At 41.7% G+C, this 27,661-nt stretch overlaps 1 protein-coding gene across 2 annotated transcripts in view; it reads right to left on the bottom strand.

Moving 5' to 3' along the window:
• Positions 1 to 482: 482 nt before the first annotated feature.
• FLVCR1 (FLVCR heme transporter 1) overlaps positions 483 to 27,661 on the bottom strand; it is a 38,349-nt gene continuing 11,170 nt past the window's right edge. The window contains exons 2-11 of one of the 2 annotated variants that reach the window (XR_007773994.1): positions 16,776 to 16,920; positions 11,502 to 11,642; positions 10,106 to 10,173; positions 9,748 to 9,851; positions 8,351 to 8,461; positions 6,179 to 6,284; positions 5,816 to 5,927; positions 3,098 to 3,165; positions 2,191 to 2,275; positions 1,709 to 1,797 (exon numbers count right to left, since the gene is read on the bottom strand). Coding sequence is in view for 1 of the 2 variants with exons in the window: in XM_050950230.1 (XP_050806187.1) it covers positions 1,723 to 1,797; positions 3,098 to 3,165; positions 5,816 to 5,927; positions 6,179 to 6,284; positions 8,351 to 8,461; positions 9,748 to 9,851; positions 10,106 to 10,173; positions 11,502 to 11,642; positions 16,776 to 16,920 (930 nt within the window). In the remaining variant the exon portion in view is untranslated. Of the gene's footprint in view, positions 1,798 to 2,190; positions 2,276 to 3,097; positions 3,166 to 5,815; positions 5,928 to 6,178; positions 6,285 to 8,350; positions 8,462 to 9,747; positions 9,852 to 10,105; positions 10,174 to 11,501; positions 11,643 to 16,775; positions 16,921 to 27,661 lie in introns of both variants that reach the window. The other variant, XM_050950230.1, reaches the window with a different exon arrangement.

Raw genomic sequence — 27,661 nt, 5'->3', positions numbered from 1 at the left:
GGCTGTTATTTCCACTGGCAGCAGGGCACCTATTAGTTAGGCATTGCAACACCTAATTTCCCTTTATATTTATGGTCAATACTATAACTTGGGTATGGAAATACTAAGTAAATTTCACAGAAAAGGTGTGGGCAAAAAAGTGATAAATCACAGAAAGTTAATCAAAGTAATTTTTGTTACATCAACACATGCAAGAGCATAGTGAGGGGCGCTGAAAGGCGAGGCCTGGGGAAGTTACAGAGTGAGCTCACCCCACAGCAGCAGTTCCCCAGGCCAGCTGTTATGACTTCGTGCTGTGAGCTAAATGCACTAATCAGCTATGGTCCACCTGCCCCTCTGTAAATGGAGAAAGAAAGGCAGATGGGCCAAACCTGAGTTGTGCTGTGACCCTGTGCACCAGGTTGCAAGGCCACTCTGCTTGGGGGCATAATCAAATACATTTTACAACCATTTCCAAGACTTCACAGACTTTATTCAAATTCATGATTTCCATGATCACTGTGACAAAAATCAGCCTTATTTATGACCCACAGTACAAAGAGCAGATGCTCCAGCTGATGCCGTGAAGCACTTCCCTTTCACAATTTGTTTAAAGCTGAAGGACAAATGTGTTTTACTTCTAAGCAAGTTGTTTGCAAGTTACATGATAAACACAAGCATTTAACTAGAGACTATCATTACAGTTCATGATGCAGAGACATGGTAAGGATGGAAGACATTTTCTGTTAAGTCAGCAAATACACAGAGGAGGTGTTTAAACATGTACAATGGAATTTCCACAACAACGTAAGACACACAGATATAACTTAGATGGAGCCAAGGCTCTTGTTTACAACGTTCAGCAATAAAGGCACAATCTTTTTGTAAACATGTACTCATCTCACATCAGCTATCTAAAGTAGCATTCAAAGCATTTGATGGAGGTATATCAAGTCACAGCACTCCATTGCCTATGAACACTTTACCTTTGTAAAAGAGTTTCAATATTCAATAGATCACTATTAGGTCTCCACTGTAAGTATTATGATGAATTTATGCAGAAAGCCTTTCCTCTTGCCTGTATTGGGGAACAACAAGTTTTATATACTGTGGTTTTCCCCAAGGCAATTAAAGCTTCAGATTTCACTCACTGACACATTCATGCCTGTAAATTTGTATTTATTTTTTTGTTCTATGTATTGTGCTAAAGACAGAATCCCTCAAACAGAAGGACTGGTTTAAAATTTGCAACACATTTATATTAAAAATACTGTTAAAATATCAATCCCTTTCAGTTGTGTGTCTGCTCAGTCCCTCTCTCCCCAGTAATGGATTGTGCATCAGGAAAGTATGACTTTGGGCAAATGAATTAACCAAATGTATTGACTTCATTAAAAACTTACTGGCCATTTGTTATGACATTTATATTTTGAGATGCAAGTTCTTTACCATAAGTTTCTGAGCATGCACTGCTTTCAGGAGGGTGGACAACATTCATAGAAACCTTTACCAATGAGACTACCAATTTAAAAAACGCTATGATAAATATTCAATATAAAGTTAAAACTGTTTATGCCTCAGGCAAAATGAATTGTGCAACTTCATTCAGTAATACTGCACGACTCACACCAATAGTCTAACAAAATTCGTACTACTCATACATACAAATCCAGTGATTATGCTAATCAGTGCAGTTCGCTATTACATGAAACTTGTGCATTTCTAGAGTATTTTCCATCTGCCTCACACGGCTGATTCTGACTGGTTTTTTAACACAGTGTTATTCTTTTCATGCTCTGTAGGACTGTCAACTGGTACCTGCAGAAAGAATTAAGGGATTAAGTAGTTATATAAATGAAGCTATCCCTGTCTTCAGTTTGCCTGTGAACAATTAGACCAATCACTAAATTCTAAATATAGCCAGTTAGACTACATTACTGTTTTAGAAACTAGATTTGGTGAATAATTAGTCTGAGTTAGACGATAATAGAAAGGCATAAAAAACAGATTCCCTTTCCCCTCCAATTTTTGATTAAAAGTTATACGGAATTTAGATCTCCTATAAATTACATAATTTTCCCATCTATATTACTGGTAGAGCGTTGACATGGAGATTAACATTCAGTTCATCCCCAGTGTATTTAAATACAATAGAGGAGAATCTTGAAAATAAGGAAATCCTGCTGTAACTTATAGGTACATGTGAATTACCTAAAGTAGGCAGAAAACTGTGTGATAGATGCTGTTACAGTAAGACTTCACAAAGGCATCTTCATTTCCTTGAAGGTCAAGAAAACTACAGGATGGAAAGATTTCAATGGTTTACCCTCATTTAAACAACTAGTGACGACATAATATATTGCAAAGCTAACAGCTGGGGTGCACATCTTGTGATCTACTGAAGAACCTAAAGTAATGCTTATTGCTCAACTTTCCCTCACTTCAAAAGGAACAAAGGGATCGGCAGCCTGTCAGGGAAATCCACTGGTGGGCCGGGACAGTTTGTTTACCTGCAGCGTCCGCAGTGTTGGCTGATCGCAGCTCCCACTAGCTGCGGTTCTCCATTTCAGGCCAATGGGGGCTGCGGGAAGCGGTAGCCAGCACATCCCTCGGCCTGCACCACGCCACTTCCCGCAGCCCACATTGGCCTGAAATGGAGAACCGCAGCTAGTGGGAGCTGCGATCAGCTGACACTGCAGGTAAACAAACCATCCCGGCCCGCCAGCGGATCTCCCTGAAGGGCAGCGTGCCAAAAGGTTGCCAATCCCTAGGATACACCAAAACCACACTCAATAAATTCGTCATGGCATGAAACTCTCCGATGCCTTTCTTTTAGACACACGTGGACCGCACTTTTTGGGAAGACCATTATATCACTGAAATGCCAAATGTACAGCATGTACTCCTAAGCCACGTACTCCTGCTAAGAGATATACACCTATCGGTTACATAGAGAACTAATCAGATAACTGAGGGCATGTCCTGAAATGTATCAGTTGCTCTAGCTGAATTAGGAAGCAGTCACATATTGTATTTTGATGTTAAATACTCATGAAATTACAAGTCAAATATTTAAGTGCAATAATACAACCGAAATAAAAAAGGTTAAATCACTTACAGCTTTAATGTCTGTGTTCAAAATCCCAGAATTTACAGTGTGTCTCCGCAAATCAGATTTGATTAAGGCTGAAACAAAGAAAACATTTATAACTCCCAACTTTCCCATAACACGACCATTCCAGGAGTCTGACTGTACCATTATGGCACAGATGTGGCCGTTACTTTATCACTTGTTCACAAAAGATTTCTTTATTTGCACTCTGACTTATTCACCTACCCATAGTATTCACAAATATTAAACTTGCCCCTCACAGAAATCATTTAACAACAGTTTTTACATATGACATTTTCTTAGCCACATTAAGCCATCGATAAGGGTGTGGTGAAAGTTGACATTTTTGGCATATACTCAGCTGTTTACATGTGTACCGGGAAGTAAGTCCCAAGTATAAATTTGTGAACCAAACAATAATTTCTCTAGTCTGAGAATGTTAGAGCTGCCCTCTTCTTGTCAGGCTGTTTGCATGTCTCTAAATCCCCTCAGAAGGTGGCCCTCAGAATAGAAGACCTATGTACAGAATCTCTTTTATCAAAGAACAACAGAACAGTTTTATTTCTAGAGGGAAAGCATCTACTTCCATGCTCCAGCACCTCTTCCATGTTCCCTCTCAGTGCACAATGTCCAAGGATTTCTTACTAAATATCAGCCCACCAGAGAAGAATGCTATCATGCCACCACTGGGGAATGAAAGCATGTGAGTCAGACGCAGTACTCCAGGAATCACTCTCAGATAAGGTTCCTGCAAGTCCGTTCCTCTCTTCAAAGCAACATGCTTTGACATTCAAATGCATTAAATTACAAGTGTGGTCTAGTGAACCAAGCACAGGCCCGAGATAAAAAAATCCCACACTCTAACCATGAATGTGACTTGCTGTGGCACATTGAGCAAGCCACTTTATCTGAGGTATAGATAAGCTCCTGTCTATAAAACAAGCAAGATTTGCTTCAGTTTCTTTGCACCACGTTATATAAGAACGAGGGTTATTACAGTATCAAAAATGTTCTGGATTACTACAAAACTGAAGCAGTGCTTATTATTCACTTTTATGAGCTGGTAAAGCTTTATAGGCATATTTACAGTAACAACCAAATTTCTAGTTCTTCATTGGATAATTTACCTTTAAAAAAAAGGTTCATAAGCCAAGGAATCAAACTCAAGCTAGTGAGGGAAAACTTTCACATACACATAAAATGCCATTATTTCCTCACTAGCCAACTGACATGTGAATGCCTAATCAGTTCTCAAAAGCCAGCTACAAGATGACATGAAAGGTTTGCACATTAACAGCATACTGTTAAAAACCTTTTTTTAAAAAGTAAGTAATCTGTAAGACAATTACTAGTAGAATTGCTTATGCCTCATATATATAGGGCGTCAGATAACACGAGATCTTATAAGACAGCTCTTGCAAGCTTTTCAGTAAAACCTACAGGCAAAAATCTCTTATCCCACTCAAACACCAATATGCACAAGAGCCCCAACCTCCAGTACACACACCAGTGCACATGTGGATATGTACAATTCAACACTATAGTGATTGGGCCCACAAAACTTTGAGATCTCTTGTGCATCAGGTTTGAGCAAAGCCCAACAACACATTAGCTGCTAGTGGTAGATTTCTAGAGGATTAGTTTTTACAGATTTTAGCCAACTCCTTATTCTCATAATTTTGTAAATAATACCACCCCTCTAGCAGTCAAATCCCCAGAGAATGAGAGCGCTGCCATCACTGACGGCTATTAGCGTAACTAGGCAATTCCATCCCTTTTCTTATGGCAGCTGGAAGGAATTTGTGGATTCACCTCCAAACTGGCAGATCAAGTTCATACAAAGAACCCTCTTTTTCACAAAATAAAGCTTAGTGTTGTCTGTTTGTACAACTACTGGATCATTCTATTCTAGAAGAGTGATCACCCCAGGCAACTACTAGAGACAGTCATTCACTCCAAAAATATTAAAATCAATTGCTAAAAAACCTGGAGTTTTTCATAGGCCAGAAAGGACCATTGTGATCATTTAGTCTGACGTCCTGTATAACACAGGCCATACATACAAGGCCAAAATAATTCCTAGGGTATCTTTTAGAAAAAACATCCTATCTTGATTTAAAAATTGTCAGTGATTGAGAATTGACCATGACCCTTAGTAAGCTGTTCAAATTACTCTCATTGTTATTTCCAGCCTAATTTGCAGTTATTTGCTGAGCAATGTATTTGATTGGATCTAAAAAACCCCCACATATTTAAATAATCACTCTGGCTTGTAAATAGACAGACATTACACCCTGTAAATCCATTTAAACAAATCTATCCAAAAATCTCTACACCTTAAGTGTGATTTTTCATACTTTGGGTTTAAAAATAAATCCAGTTTAATATACTCTTTTTAACTAATGTATGTTTTTCTCATTTATGTTTACTAAGATGTTTTGCAACACTTCGAAAATAGTCAAATGTTCTAAATTTATTAAGACATTGTAGAGATGCAGCCAAGAACATGACTGTATATGTAGTTGCTGTGTTGTCCTTAGAATGAGGTATGCATGCAGTAAATATTAATAACAATTATTTAATCAAGGAATAATTTTCCATCCTTTGACATAGATAAGAAAACTGTGTGTTTAAACTCTATTGCTTTGTTGGAGACACTGACTCAACAACAAAGAACAAAAATACCCACATAAATAAAGATAAATAGCAAATCTGATTAGTTACCTGTTAAAATAATGCCTACAAACATCCACGCACAGAGGAAAAGATTTCCTGCACGAGGGTCATAATCTGTTATGAGCTTTCCTTGAACCAGCGTAAAGAGAATCCCAAATATCTGTAATCAATCGTCATAAAACATTTCAGATTTTATTAGACTCACTTAGTAAATCTCTTCTAATTTAGCTTATAAAAATCCACATCAGTGTATTGCAGTTTATCTACCAGTCTAGAGACTGGTAAACAAACACACACTATAGGAGCGCAATAAAATGCCAGTAGCCAAATGTAGGACTGTTTCCCCAAAAATTCAGGCAGAGAGGCTTTATTAAATGTTACCCTCACATACAAGAATAAGCCTGCAATAACCTGTGCCGAAGCATTAAGGAGTCCTGATGAAGTGCCTTCAGATTCTGGGTATGTAATTTCTGCAGCAAACTCAAAGCCAAGTGGGAGATAACCTGTCATGAAGAAGCTGAAGAGGGGGGGAAGGACAAGAGTATCTTAAGTGTGGCTCTAATCCAGTTATGAATAAGAAAAACAAACCTGAAGAAAGGTAATTTTAAAGTATCAGTTTACAGTGTCATGTGCTCGATTTCAAGAATTTATATAGTTTAGGGCTTCATCTGGCCCTCCCTAGTTATCTGCCCTTGTCTTACAATTTCATTCTCATATCCTTCCACCCATGGATTCCAGTCCTGACACTTTTGTCTTGTTCTCATTCATAAATGATCTGGAAAAAAGGGGTAAACAATGAGGCGGCAAAATTTGCAGATGAATAATTTTGTATCAAGATAGTTAAGTCCCAAGCAGACTGCCAAGAGCTACAAAAGGATCTCATTGGGTGACTGGGCAACAAAAATGGCAGATGAAATTCAATGTTGATAAATGCAATGTAACGCACACTGGAAAACACAATCCCAACTATACATATAAAATGATGGGGTTTAAATTAGCTGTTATCACTCAAGAAAAATCTTGGAGTCATTGTGGATAGTTCTCTGAAAACATCCACTCAATGTGTAGCAGCAGTCCAAAAAATGAACAGAATGTTGGGAATCATTAAGAAAGGGATAGATAATAAGACAGAAAATATCATATGGCCTCTATATAAATCCATAGTACGCTCACATTTTGAATACTGTGTGCAGATGTGGTCACCCCATCTCCATAAAAGATATACTGGAATTGGAAAAGGTTCAGAAAAGGGCAACAAAAATTATTAGGGGTATGGAATGGCTGCCATATGAGGAGAGATTAAAAAGACTGGGACTTTTCAGCTTGAAAAAGAGACAACTAAGAGGGGATATGATAGAGGTCTATAAAATCATGACTGATGTGGAGAAAGTAAATAATAGGCAGCAAGTTTAAAACTTAAAAAAAGTAAGTATTTTTTCACAGAATGCACAGTCAACCTGTGGAACTCCTTGCCACAGGATGCTGTGAAGGCAAAGACTATAACAGTTCAAAAAAGCTAGATAAGTTCATGGAGGTTAGGTCCATCAATGGCTATTAGCCAGGATGGGTAAGGATGGTGTCCCTAGCCCCTGTTTTCCAGAAGCTGGGAATGGGTGACAGGGGATGGATCACTTAATAATTACCTATTCTGCTCATTCCCTCTGGCACCTGGCACTGGTCACTGGATACTGGGCTAGATGGACTTTTGGTCTGACCCAGTATGGCCTTTCTTATGTTCCCCCATAACCATCTCTATGTTTTGTTCCATGCCAACCTCTATATACAGAGCTCCCTTCCCAAAGCCACTACCCCTTCTTCACTAAAACCCCTCTACTAAAAGGCCAATTTCTTAAAAGTGCAGGACTTAGACAATTTAGTCACCTAATCTATTTAAGGAGTCAGCTATTCATTTATGTGGAGGAATGGGACTGACCATCAGTAGAGACACTAAAACTGTACCTGGGGATTGCTGTGGAAATTGGGCAAACTGAATGATGGAGGGCAGATGGGAATCCAATGTACTTACTTTTTACAAATTATAAAACTTAGACTTAATGCCTATCATCACCACAATTGCTTTGCTTGCATATCCCTTTCCTCACCTCTCTGGTTTTTTTAGATTATACGCTCTTGGGGGCAAGGACTGCATCTTCCTCTGCATTTGGGATGTACCTAGCTATTTTGGATGCTAGGAAAATATAAATTGTACATATTAGCAACTAGTATTAGTGAGCTCAAATGCCCAACCCCATACTTTTGTTTATTTAGGGGCCTGATCCAATGCCCATTGAAGTCAATGGGAAGACTCATTTGTTTCAATGGGCTTTGGATCAGGCTCTCAAGAGAAAGCTAAATTCTGATCTTCATCACACCAGTTAAAATTGAGAGTAAATCTACTGACTTCAGCAGAGACCAGAATTTAGTCCACTCACTCATTGTACCTGTAGCAGAAGATAGGTTGTATGTATGGAAAGGGAGTTTTACAGGTATAGTCTTTTAGTTTAAAAAAAAACCCTTACATACCTTTAAATACAGTTTTTAAACTAGAATTACAACGTCTTCCTTTCCCCTTTGATTCCTTACCCAAGCACTCCTCCAGTCACAAACACTATTACAAGGTTTCCAATGTCCAGGGTGAAAGTAAATATGGTCATTCCAACAAATGAGAGAATGTAAACGATTAAAGTAGTCTGTCTGCAAACAAAACCCAAGAGAAAATACCCATTGTAAACCTGAGAAGACAATACATATTGTCAAACATGGAACAGTCATGTAAATACTACATATTCTCTTTGCTACAACTGAAATATTAGTTTTAAAAATCTGCTTCAGGTAATTCCAACTCAGATATATCATGCATTTCAGTGAGGCTCTGTCCGTCCCCATTCTCCTCATTCCCTTAGTTATATGGCTGCTTTATTCAAGCCACAGTGGAGAGGAATGACTTGCTCAGACTCAGAGGACAAGCAGTTATACCAGAAGATGAAGTCAAGCCCTTTGTAGTTCCCTGTTCTATTGTATTCTCTGAATGATACTACGGGATTACATGCTATACTACATCAAATCTCAAGAAGCCAAATTGAACACTATTTCCAATAAAAGTGAAGAGTCAGACAAAAACAAGCCTAATCTGATGAGAATGAATTATTCATTTTACAAATTGTATTACAGGCTGAGCAACTGAGGCACATGCTTGTTTTATTAGCCAATCATATGCAGCAGAGCAACCATCCTACTGCATTACCATTCACTAGGGTTATTAAAGTTATTGCATGTAATTTATGCTAAAGAAACAGTCACTGAAATAAGAACTTCAATCTAAGACTGAGAGTTCCTGTTTTGAAAATCAACATCCCTTATTTCCCTTGTACATGTTTGCTAAATGCCACAGCATATGCATACTACAGAGCCTGTAATAGTGTTCTGCTCCACGGACCTGGCCTGGATTAAAGGATGTGTTCATGCTTATTTAAAGATCCACTAGAGGGCGCAAACATATAAATAAATAAATTAAACTCCTAATTTACAATATGACAATGTGGTGAAGCCAGTATGCTCCACCAAAGGAGGAACTTGATGGGTAAAAACTGGAGCAAGATAAAATGGAGCGGTGGGACTGCTGGAACCCAAGATGCCTTTCCTATTTTGCTAACATCATGCACGCATTCTCCAGCCACAGGGACAGACAGAAACCCCTACAAATTCACATCACATCATAGTGGACTCAGCCCAACCTTGCTCCAACTTCTCCCTGGCCAGAAACCAATGAGATTGAGTCTAAGACGCTTCCCACAGTCTCAGCCATGGCACTCCCTCAAGGACAAAGAAAAATCATAGACATACTGATTTTTTTTAATCATTTCCCTTCTCCCTTCCACAAAGGGGCACTTGAATCTTTACATTTTTATAGAAGACTTTTTTTCCCTTTAACACAATTGCACATCCACCTACCCCTGCCCATCCCAACTCCACTCACTTACTTGTAAGTTTTGGTGTAATCCAGCCACAAACCACAAATAATGGAACCCACCATTCCTGCTACCACCAGTGTCAAGCCAATCCTCCCAGCATTCACTTCTTCTCCCTTTCAACAAATATTTATATGGTTTTTATTAATAACTCACTTCCACTCAAGGAGTCAGACTCTCAGGCCTCATGACAGTTATAAGCACAAACACTAGTACTTATCACCTCCATAACTGTATGGAGCATGCAATTTTAAAGGGACTACAAATGAGACTCTGAATCCTTGGTCACACAAAAATGCCTACAAAACATCTGGGACACTAACTCTACAAATATACAAATGAAAAAGCAAAGGCTTCAAGAGAAACTTACCGGATAATGTGTTACTATCATTTGGTTCAATAATGTGGAGACAGAATAAAATGCCCCAGTCATCATACCTGCAATAGCAAAACAACATGATGTACCCTCCATATCATTAACCATATCCTAAGTGTCAATAATAATCAAACGTTTACATTGAAAGAAGCAATGTTCCCCACCAGGAAATTCATTAAGTCACCAGCAAGATGTCTACTTATTGCATTTTTTTTAAGGGTTTCTCTGTATCCTAAAGCGCCCCCACCCTCCCCGTATAATCTGTGCCCAGACTCTCAGGGCTAGCATTCAAGCCACCATCTGTCTGGATGAGGAGAATTAGAACGACAACTTTAGGGGTCTATGTTAGCTATTCCTTAAAAGGAGGCATGTAAATTAAAAAAAAAAGAAAAAAAAGACACACGTGTCTGAATGTATTTTACCTATGCTTAAAAATGATAATTAAGATAACAATAACTTAAAGATATTACAGAAGATATATTTATGTTTTCCTCAGTGAGTTTGCTTTGTGCATTTAAAAGCATTTTGTATACCATCAGCTTCATTGTTCCCACAGTTTGTTTCCCTAGGTCTTCCACACATCAGAGAAAAACAAAACAACAAGCCAGGGGCAGGCAACCTTTGACACGTGGCTCGCCAGAGTAAGCACCCTGGCGGGTCGGGCCGGTTTGTTTACCTGCTGTGTCCGCAGGTTCCGCCGATTGTGACTCCCAGTGGCCGCAGTTCGCTGCTCCAGGCCAACGGGGGCTGCGAGATGCGGTGCGGGCTGAGGGATGTGCTGGCCACCACTTCCCACAGCCCCCATTGGCCAGGAGCGGCAAACCACAGCCAGTGGGAGCCACGATTGGCCGAACCTGCGGACGCGGCAGGTAGGTAAACTGGCCAAGCCCGCCAGGGTGCTTACCCTAGTGAGCCATGTGCCAAAAGGCTGCCGACCCTGCAATAAGCAATAAACCTACTTTCCTCAGCAAGTCTTGCTCTCCCAGACTGCATCTACACTGTAAGTGACATTTGTCCTCCCAGAACTACTCTCTCAATCATTTAGCAGCTATAAAGACTATGATGTCAAGGCTTCACATCAATTAAGCTTCAGTCATTCCAGGCCCAATTTGAATGCCAGAAGTGCTAGTACAATTAGTGTAAGTAGTCCTTCTTCTATAGCGGGTGAAGGATGTCAGGAGTAGAGCTAATGACAGCCATTCATCTACCTGCTTCATCCAAAAGTACCATGATGCACTGAATTCCGCTCACAGTTTTTGAGAAGACCACAGGCCACCCACAGTTTTTGGTCTCAAGTTGCTAAATGAGTGATGGCATTGCAAAGATCAGATGGACTCTAGGAACGTATCTAGCCTTTATTATCAGCTTAAAGACAGAAGGCAACACTCACCATAACTGATCAGCAAAAGCACAAAAGGAATATTTCTGAACAGGTTAATTATTGATTGTTTATAAGAGTAATCTTCAGGAGGAACGTCCTGGAGAACTGCTTGAGCCTGGCTTGGAGGAAATTTAGGCTTTTCATCAAACACTAGAACAAACACAAAAGAACAACATTAATAGAATTTTTCACCCTACTAATCTTTACCAGTTTGCCTTGAGTAATGGCTTGGGATTTTACGTGAATACAAAATTTTTCGGTTTAAGAAACATTGTAAAGTAGATTTTTATGAAAGCGTAAACAAACGTCTTCCATTCTAACTTTATCCTCCAACGAGATCTAGCCAGTCTGAAGATGCCCCCTCCATTCACTCTTCCATTCACTCTGGTTGGAGCGCTACTGACAAACATACTCTAGAAACATTTTGCATCTGTTCCATGCTAATTTAGTCATGCTGTGGCATAAAGTAATTGGCACAAATTAATTGGCACACTATTCAGAGCACTATGTCTCTCTCTTTTCAACATGACTGAACAGCTTACCCACACCAGGGTCAACATATTCCACTCTACTTGGACCTGGCCCAGTTTGTAGTTGAAGTCCCACAAGTAAACAAGCCAGTGCGTCAGCACGTCCCTAAATACACCTTGAGATAACTTCAGTTCAGAAAGAAGATGCAACCGTTCAAATCCTGAAACCGAAGCATTAATATTGGTAAGCCTCCACCATCACTTCTTTTTAAAGAGCTTATTTTCCTCCTGGTTGAGAGTAAAGGACCAAGATTAAGGGCTTGTGTACACGAATAATTAGTCTGCAGTAGGTGGGGTCTGAATCTACCCCACAATAGTCTGCTGTGAACTAAATGCCCACGTGGACCCTGCTCTGCACATAAACAATTCGTTAGCACTCTTTGATCTAGTCCTCTCTGAGATGGGACTAGATCAAAACACATTAATGAACTGGTACAGTGTGTCAGCAGGGTCCACATGCACAGTTAATCCACAGCAAGGCAGGTTAGGATATTTACACCCTTGCCTCCTGCGAACTAAATGTTCATGTAAATAAGCCCTAAGAGTTCTTTACTCTGGATATACTTCAAGGGAGACCATTTTGTTTCACTGGAAACTTGTCAAGTTACAGTAACTCAGTTCTTTTCTTTCTGATTGGCCCCACAGATAACTGAAGAATAAAACTTGAGAAAATCTGATTTGTGTCGTTGTCCCTTACATTAAAACTGTGATTTTCAACCTTTTCTCATTTGCGGACCCCAAAAAAATTTTGAATGGAGATGTGGACCCCTTTGGAAATCTTAGGCATAGTCTGCGGACCCCCGGGTCCACAGACCACAGGTTGAAAACCACTGTTCTATAGTAACAACAGTCTTTTGCAGACTGCTTAAATAACCACCGCATTAGAGGACTGGCAAAAAAGGGAACAGTGTTAAACTGCTGATTGCTCCGTCTCATGCTCTATCTTGTCCTTGTACTAAAGAGGAAGTCAGCTGACCCTCCTTGAAAGCATCTTTGAATCCTAGTTAGATGGGAGATATTCTTTTTGGCTAACATTGCTAACACAATCTATGACAACCTATATTAAGGCCTAAACATATGATAATCTATTAAAATCGTTTAAATATATATATTTTTCATCAGTACATTTGCTGCCTATGTTTTAGAGTCAACCCATTCAACTGATGGAAGTCACTGGCTAAGTACCTGGAACCAGCATTTGTTGAAGTGCTAAACCAGCTTTTGACAGCAGTAGCTTCTTCTGCAGATGCAGAGAGAATATTTTCTTCATTTCAGTTCATTCCACTAGTTCTGTTCAATGACTAGTCAATTCAAAAGATAAGCAACTGACTGGGAGCTGAAAAAGCAGGAAAGCTTGTTTTCCTCCTCCAATGACTGAATAAAAACAAGATGTCAGAGATCGACTAGCCCTAAAATCTTGAAGGACATGCAGACAAGAAACAATTACTTCAAACCACTCTCTACAGACAGTACTTTCTTTGATTAATAAATCAGTTTGAATGCAAAACATGTTTTGATTAACTTATTTGTTTTTGTATGTATCCAGAATATTTAAAGTAGTTTAATAAAAGCAATTTTAAAATGCTGTTCTTGTGTATTTAACTGAATTTCAATTTCCATTCAAATTCAATTTGCCATAAATCACAAGTTAAAAACAAATAAAAAAATCATCTAACAAACAAGGAATGTGTCATTCTTCATTTTCTAATACAATAAAAATATAAAAATGAAGACAAACTGAATGTATGTTAAAGTATAAAACTGCTAAAATAAATGTGACTAGATATAGTTTAGTAAAAAGTAGCACCAAAAACTTAGTGTATGGGCTATATTTAATAGCAAATCAACATATTTCAATTGTTACCAACCAATGAGAATCAGCTATTATTTAGGAAAATAACTAAAAAGTACAAAAGCAAAACAAGATTAGAAGTGATTATTTAAATCAAGGTTTTCTGCTTGCTGATTTATATCATGATTAAAATCAATCCATTCTGGAATGACGCGGGATCATATTAATCAGATCACCTAGCCCTTAAGTATTTAGATGTTCTGCTGACAGTGGCAAAATGAGGGTCAGTCTAGCTCCCTTATCTAGTTATAACGCCGAAAGTGCATTGCTATGCTAACTCCATTATATCTCAGTATTACAACATTTGTGACATAAAGGTCAGAAGATGGAAAGAAAAAAAAAATCACAACTTTGTGCAGACGACCTGCCAAGGACCTCTATACTGTTTATGTACCATTTTAAAGGGCTTAAATAGTACAGAGTCTTCATGCAGACCCTCTACAGAAGGGTGAATTTCCCAATCCTTAAAGATTCTACAACACAAGAGAATAGGGCAAGAACAGAGTTTCAGTGGTACCTGAATTTACATGCTTTGGTATGAGTTTGTATGAGACCCTTAACAGTCTGTAGTATAACTTCTTTTATTTACAGTATTAAAAATTGGATTTCTGTAAATATACCATTGGCTCCGGAGTTTCTTTAGGGATCTTTTGGATACAAATAGGCCAATGAACCCATTAAAATCTTTCTGACTTTTGTGTATCTCTCTAAAGACATAGTCATACTGTACTAGCTCAATATCCTGCGGATATAAAAACAGTGTCAATAATTGTCCAAGTGCCATTCAGCTATATTTGACAATTTAGCATTTCTCCTTTTTCACTGTAGGTGGAACCACTAAAACAAAGCACATAAAGACATATGAAATATCTGGTGTAGGAGGAAATCAAACTCAACTATAGGTAAAAGTTATACATGAGGAATATGGACATATTTGTCCATGTGAAATAAAGCAAAGGGAGTATATCAACTATGAAAGCCTGCAACTCTTTCATTTATCATAGATGTAAATCTGCTGTGCACTAGCATGCTACACACAGCCTGCGTCCTGTGGATGCTGCTGTTGTGCGCTGGTTTTTAGCAACCAGCGGAATAAAGAACACTGTCCCCAGGGTTCAAAAGAAGTACTCTAACTCTGGCAGCATTAAGCAGAGATCCTGTTTCTGAACACTTCTTTGAACTGACGTCAGTCATTTAGGGAATCTCCTGATGTTGGGATGGCTGAAGATTTTACAGTTGTCAACCGAAGGAATGGCAGAAAATAGAGAGACTTCAGTTACAACAAGCAAAGAATCCTGTGGCACCTTATAGACTAACAGACGTTTTGGAGCATGAGCTATCTGAGGAAGTGGGTATTCACCCACGAAAGCTCATGCTCCAAAACGTCTGTTAGTCTATAAGGTGCCAAAGGATTCTTTGCTGCTTTTACAGATCCAGACTAACACGGCTACCCCTCTGATACCAGTTACAACAAGAAGTCCAAAAATAGACTAAGAGGGAGCAGGGCATGAAGACGTTATCTGCTGCCAACAGAGATAACCTTGTCCATATCTGGTGGTAATACTGGAGGGTTTTATGGATTGTAGTAAAAAAATGCAACTTTACTGGACATGCTAGATCAGAAGCTGATGTTTCATAATCCAAGCTGCAAGATGAAGAGACTTTGGCCTGAGGATGCAGAACAAGGCTGTCTTCTTGGGCTAGGCATTCTGAAGACACCGAAGACAACCATGACAGATCCAGAAGATGCACATACCTATACTACTTGGCCCAAACAGGAGGGATCAGAATGACACAGGGCTTGTCCTGTGTAATCACCAATGTACATACAAATCCACAGAATAGGAGAATTCTGCTCCAGTCCCAACAAGAACACATCTCTAAATGCGTTTCCATCGATCTCTGATCTGAAGCAAAACTGAGGGAGCTTTGCATTGCTACGCCTGCAGCTAGCCACAGAAAAGGAAGATACTGAAGCAACTGGGGCCAAGCTCTTACAATCTCACCTGTGAACATTCAGTGCGTTGAGGGGATGCTTGTGCAATCCCAACACCCACTGCTTTTTGAGCAAGTTCCCAAAGCTCAGCAACACCTTGGGGCACATCTCACAAGAGGTAACATGCAGAAACCCCCTCAAGTATCAGTGTACAATTTATAGAAGCTTATTCTCAGTTTTTTTGCTCCAATGGCATTTCAACTGGTTTAAAGTTAAAACAGGAAACAGAGGCTAAATCTACTCTTAAAACATCTGCCGGTGTAGAAACATCAGTTAGGGTTGTGATTTTTCTTTTTAAATAACGTTTTATACCAGCAAAAGCTCTAGCTTAGATGCAGTTATACTGGCAAAAAAAAAAAAAAAAAAAAAAAAAAAAAAAAAAGTGCTTTTGCGGGTACAGCTCATATAATTTAGGGAACTAGTATTCGCTATCCTGACAAAAGCACTTTTGGGTATAAGCTGCATCTATACTAGGAGAGTTTGCCAATACAGCTATTCCTGCAAACCTTTTTTAGTACAGACTAGCCTAAGTCTATTTAGGTCTTTTTCTACAGCTCAGGGCCAACACACAACATGGCATAGCATGGTTAAATGCAGGCAAACACTATTTTACCCAAACAAAACTTACAAATGAATTCAACCTATCTAGACACTTATACAGCCCTTACCGTTATAGTAAGCAGCACCTCCCAAGAACAAAAACCAAGAAAATTTAATTTACCACTTGCTAAGAGTATCGCGACAGAAAGCAGATGTTTGGTGTGAGACACTGATAAGTTTATTCCAAGGAAAGCTAAGTCAGAGAAGTAGGGTTTGCAATTTGTTCTAAAAGATGAAGTTCATGGAATTTAGAGTCACTATTAGATTCCTCTGCTCACAGTCACTATATGAAATGTTTCACTTACCAACTCCTGTTAATAAGAATAAAAGTGTGGATACTGCTGCTGTTCCATAGAACATGATGCTGATATTATGCCCCATTAGATCAGTATCATCAACTGTGTTTGGAACCAGAACTGGTGGTAACAAGAAGCCAATTGCCGTGCCAAGCTGTAAAAAGACAAACAAAAAACAAGTACATTTTCCTGTGAACAAAAACAAACAAAAGAACAAAGACAAAAAGTCCTACACTATGCAATACAGAGCTTATATTATAGCACAGAAAGTGATCAATAAGAATTACAAAGGAAAAGTGTTCCTGCATTGTACTGAAGGGCAGTAGTTATTGATCTGTCAATCTGACTGACAACCCACAGCCAATATTTCCATAAACCAATTTTCCTCCTCTTCATTGCAATGCTACAGTCGGAATGTTACACACTGAAAAAAAAAATAATAATAATAATTATGGAAGTCCTTCTTTACGGAAGAAATTTCATACGAGAACACTGCTTTATGCACACACATTTACTTGGCCTGTCATTCTGTGACTGACCGTACAGTAAATCTAGATAAGACATCTATACATTTCTCTTACAGACCAGTCTTCCCTCATTCTTGATCATAATCCTGCATTTGACTTCATGGCCTGATGTTATAAAAGGGAAGTTCAGCATTATATTTTCACTGCAGGATTAATCAGGAAGCGAAGGGAAACAGGGAAGGGAATGCCTTTGTAGAAACCATTTTCAGTTACTATTAAGCCTGATAAGTGCCATAAAATACAAAAGTAGCAGGTTTATGTTTCGGCCAGTTTCAATTCAGCCTCTAATTCAAGAAAAATAGAAGGCTGTGACTTAAAATTTGGCTCCTGGTATGTAAAACATTTTAAAATTTCTGCAGGTGTAAGCATAGCACAGTTTCTTTAAATTTCTCTTGGTTCTGTCTCATTACTATAGCAAAAATAAACTATTTTTCTTTTTCAGTAAAAAGTGAAACACTGTCCATCACGCTAGAAACCCCAGTGACTATTTCAAGTAGTTTAATTTCTATAATTATGTCTGAAAATCTTTGTAAAAAAGAAAAATGCTAAGGATTCAGAGTCAAGCACTCACTCAAGTTAAGAAATGTCAGAATTAAGGTTCCTTGTACAATCTTAATTACAGCCCCCATGTGCATATACATTATGATACAGTCTTTAATTATATGCTCATATGCTACTTTTTCCACAAGACCTGCACTGAATACAGAATTATTAATTTCTTCATGGACCTTTTTAATATTGTTCTTACTGTAGTACCTTAGGACCAGGTCTACACTACAAACTTTTATCCCCAGAATTTGTATCAGTGTACAGCTGCCAGAATTAGTATGTTGCTCGTGCGCATGCATACTCGACTACTTGCGTCAGCACAGCATGTACTCGCAAGGAGTGCTTATGGTGATGCAAAACTGGTGCACCAAAGGGGGGTATCCCACTATGCCCTGCACTGTCATCTGGTGCAATGCCTTTTGGGAATTTTTTGCCATGTGCTATGGGATAGAATGACTCACCCAGAGAACTCTGGGAGCTAGAGATCAAGTTCCCAATATGCAACATTCTTCATCTCATGGTACCATGCATATCCCATAATTTTAGCACCTTATTTTAAAATCTCACCAACCCACACAGCACTTTTTGCTGTCCACTATCTCTGACGGAAGCCTGGAGCCCACAGAGCTCTACACTATTCTCATGAATGTTGCCAATACAGGACACTTGAACCTCTTGTATATGAAGACCTAGAGGAAGTACCACAACATGATGATTTCCCCAAGGACAGTCTGCTGAGGGACATAACGCAAAACAATTTAAGGTTGTTGGTGCCGTTCACCAAACAGCTGCAGATGGTGGAGCACTGCTTCTGGGCTTGAGAAATGAGCACTAACCAGTGGAATCACATAATTCAGATTTTAGACGAGCAATGGCTCTGAAACTTTCAGACGCAAACAGCTACATTCCTGGATCTATGTGCTAAGCTCACCACAACTGTCCACCATAGGGACTCCAGAATGATAGCTGCATTGACAGTGAAGAGAGCAGCGATCGCACCCGGGAAACTGGCAATGGAAATAATTTTGGAAAAACCACAGTGGGAGCCATTATCATGCAAGTGCGTAGGACGTTAATCATCTCCTGCTAAGCAGGACTGTGACTCAGTCAGGCATAGATGCTCGTCTCCCTGCACCACTACTCCCATTCAGCTCCTGCCTTAATGTTGTCACCCCTTAGCTCCTGTGCCTACACCCGTCTGCCCCCCAACCTTTCTGAACCCCCATCTGTGTGATTCCCCCAGCAGCTATGTGTGCCCTGCACTGTGTCGTTCCCTCCCCACCCCTCACATATCCTATGCTTCACCTGGCCCCATGGGCACAGTGCTGTAATGAAGGCCGTCTCTGGCCCCTCTCTCTCCACAGCTGACTGATCCAATCCTTGCGCCAGCTGCTCTCTCTTCTGGTGCCACATCAGATGGGTGGGTGAAAGATGTAATTGCAGAATGACCCCCTCATGGCTTCTCTTCACCTCTCCATCAGAATCAATTATTCTGCCTGCGACGAGGAATCTGCAGGGAGCATTAATTCTGCACTTGCACAGAACCTCCCCCCCAGGAGTAAGCTTTGGCTGCTACTAGGAAATGTGTGGTGCTTGCTGTCCACTTACAGTGTCATGCGCTTTGAATACCGATAGGCATTCTTCAATGTGTGCTGAGAACTACTAAAGATGATAATAAATTTCTATTTTTGGAGAATAAAATTAAGTGTCAAAAACAGTGCAGAAAAACAATGTGAAAAAATACAAGCAATGCAATACAATCTTGAAAACATAAATTAACAGAATGAAACTTTGCCGCCTTTCCAATTACAAACACAAATTACAAATTACAATTTCTGTTGCTTTCAGTTCACAAACACTGTTCGTTGTGACTTCACAAACACTAATCCCTGAGAACCATGATTAGTGTATGTGAAACTGCAGTTTTCCTTGCTATCCCCTGGCACGGAGTGGTACGGATAGGATGCAGCATGAGATGCCATGTGATATGCTGGGGGATATAGGGAGCGGTTAACCATGGAGTTCTCTAAGACTGCAAAGGGTGGGGTGTAATAACCTTAGTCCCAGATTTGGACCTTAGCGTCCAAAATATGGGGGTTAGTATGAAAACCTCCAAGCTTAGTTACCAGCTTGGACCTGGTACCTGCTGCCACCACCCAAAAAATTAGAGTGTTTTGGGGCACTCTGGTCCCTCTGAAAAACCTTCCCTGGGGACCCCAAGACCCAAATCCCTTGAGTCTCACAACAAAGGGAAATAATCCTTTTTCCCTTCCCCCCTCCAGATGCTCCTGGAGAGCTACACAGACACAAGCTCTGTGAAACTACACAGAGGGACTCCCCCTCTCCGTTCCCAATCCTGGAAACAAAAGTACTTTCCTATTTCCCCAGAGGGAATGCAAAATCAGGCTAGCGATCCAACACACAAATCTCCCCTTGATTTCTTCCTCCCACCAATTCCCTGGTGAGTACAGACTCAATTTCCCTGAAGTAAAGAAAAACTCCAACAGGTCTTAAAAGAAAGCTTTATATAAAAAGAAAGAAAAATAAGTACAAATGTTCTCTCTGTATTAAGATGATACAACACAGGGTCAATTGCTTAAAAGAATATTGAATAAACAGCCTTATTCCAAAAGAATACAAATCAAAGCACTCCAGCACTTATATTCATGCAAATACCAAAGAAAAGAAACCATATAACTTACTAGCTGATCTCTTTGTCCTTACACTTAGAAACAGAAGACTAGAAAGTAGAACTACTTCTCCAAAGCTCAGAGAAAGCAGGCAGACGGAAAACAAAGACTTCAGACACACAATTCCCTCCACCCAAAGTTGAAAAAAATCCGGTTTCCTGATTGGTCCTCTGGTCAGGTGCTTCAGGTGAAAGAGACATTAACCCTTAGCTATCTGTTTATGACACGCCCCCCAAATTGCAGACAGTGGGGAAGCTCACTGGCGGCGATTTCCTTCTAGAACTTTAAAATAAACAGATTACTACAACACATGCACCTTTACATATACTACTAAGTATATAACTAACAGACTTCTACATTTTAAGAACACTTTTTAACTACTGAATTCTGGGAAACTCTCACGGGAGAGTGCATCAGCAACTTTATTAGAAGCTCCTGTGATGTGTTGAATTTCAAAATCAAAATCTTGGAGAGCTAAACTCCAACGAAGAAGTTTCTTGTTGTTCCCCTTGGCAGTATGAAGCCACTTTAGTGCAGCATGGTCAGTTTGTAGTTGGAACCGCCGTCCCCAAACATATGGGCGTAGCTTTTCCAGGGCGTACACAATGGCATAGCATTCCTTTTCACTGACTGACCAGTGACTTTCCCTCTCAGACAGTTTCTTGCTGAGAAACACGACAGGATGGAAGTTGTGATCTGTTGCTTCCTGCATGAGCACTGCTCCTATACCACGCTCAGATGCATCCGTGGTTACTAGGAATGGCTTGTCAAAGTCCGGGGCCCTGAGCACAGGGTCAGACATGAGCGTTGCCTTAAGTTGGGTAAAGGCCTTTTGACACTCATCAGTCCACTTAACTGCATTTGGCTGGGTCTTTTTGGTCAGGTCGGTCAGTGGGGCAGCGATTTGGCTGTAGTGTGGTACAAATCGCCTGTAGTATCCGGCCAAGCCTAAGAAGGATTGGACCTGCTTCTTGGACCGTGGGACAGGCCACTTTTGGATAGCATCCACCTTGGCCTGTAGGGGGTTTATGGTTCCTCGACCCACCTGGTGCCCCAGGTAAGTCACTCTGTTTTGGCCTATTTGACACTTTTTGGCCTTAACAGTTAGTCCTGCCTGCCTGATGCGCTCAAAGACCTTTTCCAGGTGTAGTAGGTGTTCGGCCCAGGAGTCTGAAAAAATGGCCACATCATCGAGGTAGGCAACTGCAAATTCTCCCAGTCCAGCTAGTAGACCATCTACCAGCCTCTGGAAGGTGGCGGGTGCATTTCGAAGGCCGAAAGGAAGGACATTGAATTCATACACCCCCGCATGGGTGACGAATGCTGACCTCTCCTTGGCAGGTTCATCTAGCGGTACTTGCCAGTACCCCTTGGTTAAGTCTATTGTAGAGATGAACTGGGCACGTCCCAACTTTTCCAATAGCTCATCGGTACGTGGCATTGGATAGTTGTCCGGACGAGTTACAGCATTTAGCTTACGGTAGTCCACGCAAAAGCGTATTTCCCCATCGGGTTTGGGTACCAGAACCACTGGAGATGCCCATGCACTGGTAGATGGGTGGATTATACCCATCTGTAGCATGTTCTGGATCTCCCGTTCTATAGCAGCTTGGGCATGAGGAGACACTCGGTAGGGTGGGGTTCTAATTGGGTGAGCATTACCTGTATCAATGGAGTGGTATGCCCGTTCAGTCCGTCCTGGGGTGGCTGAGAACAATGGGGCGAAGCTAGTGCACAGCTCCTTGATTTGTTGCCGCTGCAGACGTTCCAGGGTGGTTGAGAGGTTCACCTCTTCCACGCCACCGTCTTTTTTCCCGTCGTAGTAGACACCGTCAGGCCACTCAGCATCCTCTCCCTGGACTGTAAACTGACAAACCTGTAAGTCTCTGGAATAGAAAGGCTTGAGAGAATTAACATGGTACACTTTAGGCTTTAGTGAGGAATTGGGAAATGCTATGAGGTAGTTTACAGCTCCCAGGCGCTCTTGGACCGTGAATGGCCCTTCCCATGATGCTTCCATTTTATGGGCCTGTTGCGCCTTCAAGACCATAACCTGGTCTCCTACCTTGAAGGAACGTTCTCTGGCATGTCTGTCATACCAGGCCTTTTGCTCTTCTTGAGCATCCTTTAGGTTCTCTCTAGCAAGGGCTAAAGAGTGTCGGAGGGTGCTTTGTAGGTTGCTTACAAAGTCCAGAATGTTAGTTCCTGGAGAAGGCGTAAACCCCTCCCATTGCTGCTTCACCAACTGTAATGGCCCCTTAACCTCGTGACCATACACAAGTTCAAATGGTGAAAACCCTAAACTGGGATGTGGTACAGCCCTGTAGGCAAACAGCAACTGCTGCAACACTAGGTCCCAATTATTGGAGAATTCGTTGATGAATTTTCGTATCATGGCCCCCAAAGTTCCATTGAACCTTTCAACCAGGCCATTGGTTTGATGGTGGTACGGGGTGGCAACCAAGTGATTCACCCCATGAGTTTCCCACAGTTTTTCCATGGTCCCTGCCAGGAAATTAGACCCTGAATCTGTAAGGATGTCAGAGGGCCAACCTACCCTGGCAAAGATGTCTGTTAGGGCCAGGCACACAGTGTTAGCCCTGGTGTTGCCTAGAGCTACTGCTTCCGGCCATCGGGAAGCAAAGTCCACTAAAGTCAGTACGTACTGCTTTCCTCTGGGCGTCTTTTTTGGGAAAGGGCCCAGAATATCCACAGCTACTCGCTGAAATGGGACCTCAATTATGGGGAGTGGCTGGAGAGGGGCCTTGACCTGGTCTTGAGGCTTACCCACTCTTTGGCATACCTCACAAGACCGGACATACTTGGCAACGTCCTTGCCCATCCCCTCCCAGTGGAAGGACTTCCCCAACCGGTCCTTGGTTCTGTTCACCCCAGCATGGCCACTGGGATGATCATGGGCTAAGCTTAAGAGCTTCTCCCGGTACTTAGTTGGAACCACCAACTGTTTTTGCGGCTGCCATTCTTCCCGGTGTCCACCAGAAAGAATTTCCTTGTATAAAAGTCCTTGGTCTATAACAAACCGGGATCGATTAGAAGAGCTGAGAGGCGGTGGGGTGCTCCGTGCCGCCGCCCAAGCTTTCTGAAGGCTGTCATCTGCTTCCTGCTCAGTCTGGAACTGTTCCCTTGAGGCTGGGGTCACCAGTTCTTCCTCAGACTGTGGACTTGGGCTTGGTCCCTCTGGAAGCGATGTAGGTGATGGGGTTGTTTCCGTTGCTGGTGAACCGCTCTCCGCTGGTGCACCTGAGGGTATTTCAGGCTCTGGCTGAGCCTTTTGGGTATGGCTGTCTGTTGCTTCTGCCAGTTTTGGCTCGCTGGCGCCCTCTGGCGTTGAGTTTGAAGATGTAGTTGCACTTGCTGGTGCTGGTTGCTGTTCCAGTTCCGGGCCTGGGACTGGAGATGCTGTGGCTGTTTCAGTGGTAGGCATGGAATCCGGGTCCACTACCTCTGTCTGGGTCTCTGGTAACACAGACGGGGCCTCTGTGGACGGTTCAGGAACAGGAATGGGTCTGGAAGCTTGCCTGGTTTGGCTACGTGTAACCATTCCCACTCTCTTGGCCCCCCTCACCTGGTTGGCCAAGTCTTCCCCCAGTAGCATGGGGATAGGATAATTGTCATAGACTGCAAAAGTCCACATTCCTGACCAGCCTTTGTACTGGACAGGCAGTTGAGCTGTAGGCAAGTCTACAGCTTGTGACATGAAGGGGTAAATTGTAACTTTGGCCTTTGGGTTGATGAATTTGGGGTCAACGAAGGATTGGTGGATAGCTGACACTTGTGCCCCCGTGTCTCTCCACGCAGTAACCTTCTTTCCGCCCACTCTCAAATTTTCCCTTCGCTCCAAGGGTATTTGAGAGGCATCCGGGCCTGGGGATCTTTGGTGTGATGGTGGTGTAATGAATTGCACTCGCATGGTGTTCTTGGGACACTTGGCCTTGATATGTCCCAGTTCATTACACTTAAAGCATCTTCCATCTGATGGGTCACTGGGCCGAGGTGAGTTACTGGAGACTGGTGAGGTTGAAGGGTAGGGTATCTGTGGCTTTACTTGGGTGGTATGTGGGGTCTTTGGCTGTCCTCGGTTGTAGGGTTTATGGTCTGTGTGCCCCCTGGGGTAATCGTTCCCCTTGACAGTAGCTTTCTTGCTTTCTGCCAGTTCCATCCATTTGGCTCCAATCTCCCCTGCCTCAGCGATATCTTTGGGATTTCCATCTTGTATGTACCGTGTGATGTCTTCAGGAACACCATCCAAGAACTGTTCCATTTGTATGAGGAGGTTTAGTTCTTCCAAGGTTTGAATGTTGTTTCCTGTTATCCAGGCCTCATAGTTTTTTGCAATGTAGTAGGCGTGTTTGGGAAATGACACCTCGGGTTTCCACTTTTGGGTTCTGAAGCGCCGACGGGCATGATCTGGGGTTATCCCCATCCTGTATCTGGCCTTGGTTAGAAAAAGTTTATAGTCATTCATTTGGTGCTTAGGCATTTCAGCTGCCACCTCTGCTAAAGGTCCACTGAGCTGTGACCTCAATTCTACCATGTACTGGTCTTCGGGGATGTTGTACCCAAGACAGGCTCTTTCAAAATTTTCCAAGAAGGCCTCGGTGTCATCACCTGCCTTGTAGGTGGGAAATTTCCTGTGCTGTGGAGCAATATTTGGCGCCGGGTTGTTAGGGTTGGCTGGCACAGGCAGCCCAGCTTTTGCCAACTCCAGTTCATGTTTTCTCTGTTTTTCCTTCTCTTCATTCTCTTTTTGGTGCTTTTCCATTTCTCGGCGGTGGGCCAACTCTTCTTCTTCTTGTTTCCTTCGGTGGGCGAACTCTTCTTCCTCTAGTTTTCTTTTGTGTGCTGCCTGTTTGATTTGTTCTTCTCTTTCTTTCATCTCCATCTCTTTTTGTTTTATTTCCAGTTGTCGCCTGTGTTCAGCTTCTTTGATTTGTTCTTCGGCATCAATTTTTGCCTTAGAAGTCATGGTTCCTGTTTTCTTGTGTTGGGGTGCCCTCCGGTGTTTATCTTCTGAACTGCAGGCTCTGTTCCCTCCTGGAGTCTGCCTAGCAACAGTGCTTTTTTCCTTTTCTCTCTCTAGCTAATGTTCAATGAAGGGAAACCAGAAAAACCACTTTATTTGCATGCATATAAGTGCTGGTACTTGCCTCCTAATGGGAGGGCTATTGCATGACAAAAGACCCTCAACAGTTTCTTAATGGCTTCTCGCTTAACATGCAAGCCACAAACTGCCAGCGAGAGCAGAGAAAAAAAAAAAATTCTCTCTGGTTCCCTTTTAAAACCAACTGTTTCTCTCTGCTAAAAAGCCCTTAGCAGAGAAAAGAAAAATATAATATTCCTACTGGCTTCTGGATTCTGTCTATATCCCACCAGCTGCCACTCATGTAATAACCTTAGTCCCAGATTTGGACCTTAGCGTCCAAAATATGGGGGTTAGTATGAAAACCTCCAAGCTTAGTTACCAGCTTGGACCTGGTACCTGCTGCCACCACCCAAAAAATTAGAGTGTTTTGGGGCACTCTGGTCCCTCTGAAAAACCTTCCCTGGGGACCCCAAGACCCAAATCCCTTGAGTCTCACAACAAAGGGAAATAATCCTTTTTCCCTTCCCCCCTCCAGATGCTCCTGGAGAGCTACACAGACACAAGCTCTGTGAAACTACACAGAGGGACTCCCCCTCTCCGTTCCCAATCCTGGAAACAAAAGTACTTTCCTATTTCCCCAGAGGGAATGCAAAATCAGGCTAGCGATCCAACACACAAATCTCCCCTTGATTTCTTCCTCCCACCAATTCCCTGGTGAGTACAGACTCAATTTCCCTGAAGTAAAGAAAAACTCCAACAGGTCTTAAAAGAAAGCTTTATATAAAAAGAAAGAAAAATAAGTACAAATGTTCTCTCTGTATTAAGATGATACAACACAGGGTCAATTGCTTAAAAGAATATTGAATAAACAGCCTTATTCCAAAAGAATACAAATCAAAGCACTCCAGCACTTATATTCATGCAAATACCAAAGAAAAGAAACCATATAACTTACTATCTGATCTCTTTGTCCTTACACTTAGAAACAGGAGACTAGAAAGTAGAACTACTTCTCCAAAGCTCAGAGAAAGCAGGCAGACGGAAAACAAAGACTTCAGACACACAATTCCCTCCACCCAAAGTTGAAAAAAATCCGGTTTCCTGATTGGTCCTCTGGTCAGGTGCTTCAGGTGAAAGAGACATTAACCCTTAGCTATCTGTTTATGACATGGGGAGTCTGAGATTTGTAGACTTCCAGGTCAACCAGGGTCTGCAGCATTTAGATTTGCTACCTGAGGAGACCCATTGTGTCCCTGTGCATCTTCCTCTCCTTTTCCTGTTGAGATTTCTTCCTGTCTACTCGCTCCTTCTCTGTGCCATCTGCCACACTGGCCCCCTCTCTTCACAGTCCAATGCAGCACTGGCTTATAAGATCTCACTGAACAGGTCTTCCACCAGTCTTCTTTCTCCTCCCTATCTGGGTGAGACATTCTATGGGCCTGGGGGGGGCACCACTAAAGGCTATAATACCAGAAGCTACATATAAAACAGACAGATGTATCACTGGCTACACAGTCATAACAAAAAGACAAGTTTCAAAACTTCCTTCCCTCATTCTGAGAAAAACCCTTAATAAGGAATGCTTACTGACACTTCAGCTTTGGCGTGTCTCTGCCCAGCACCGCTCTCCAGCCCCAGCCATGGTGAATATGTCCAGGGGGAGGGGGGAAATTCAGCTGCATGAAATAATAAATTTTTGGTCCCTATTCCATGGGTGTGAGTATAGGACAATGGCACTGAATATTGGCATTATTTTCCACAAGCAGTAGTGGATTTGCTGATATTCACTCTTGAGAATGACAAAGGCACAGAAAGCATAACTGCTACTGGTGTCCTGAAGTTGCCCAGGCCCATATGTCACTAGTCAGTTTACTGCAATGGTGCCAGACAAACTAATTGCAGAGTGGCAGGGAAACATAGCCTACTGCAGAGATAAAAACAAGGCAGCCATCCCCAGAAACCTTCAGGAGAGAATTGCTGAGTATCTCCATGAAAACCTCCATTGAGATCTCTCAGGAGGATACA

The sequence above is a fragment of the Gopherus flavomarginatus genome, chromosome 4, assembly GCF_025201925.1.
Source record: "Gopherus flavomarginatus isolate rGopFla2 chromosome 4, rGopFla2.mat.asm, whole genome shotgun sequence".
Taxonomy (NCBI): domain Eukaryota; kingdom Metazoa; phylum Chordata; order Testudines; family Testudinidae; genus Gopherus; species Gopherus flavomarginatus.
Note: the sequence above shows the minus strand (reverse complement) of the source record. Positions and strands in the feature narration are given on the sequence as shown.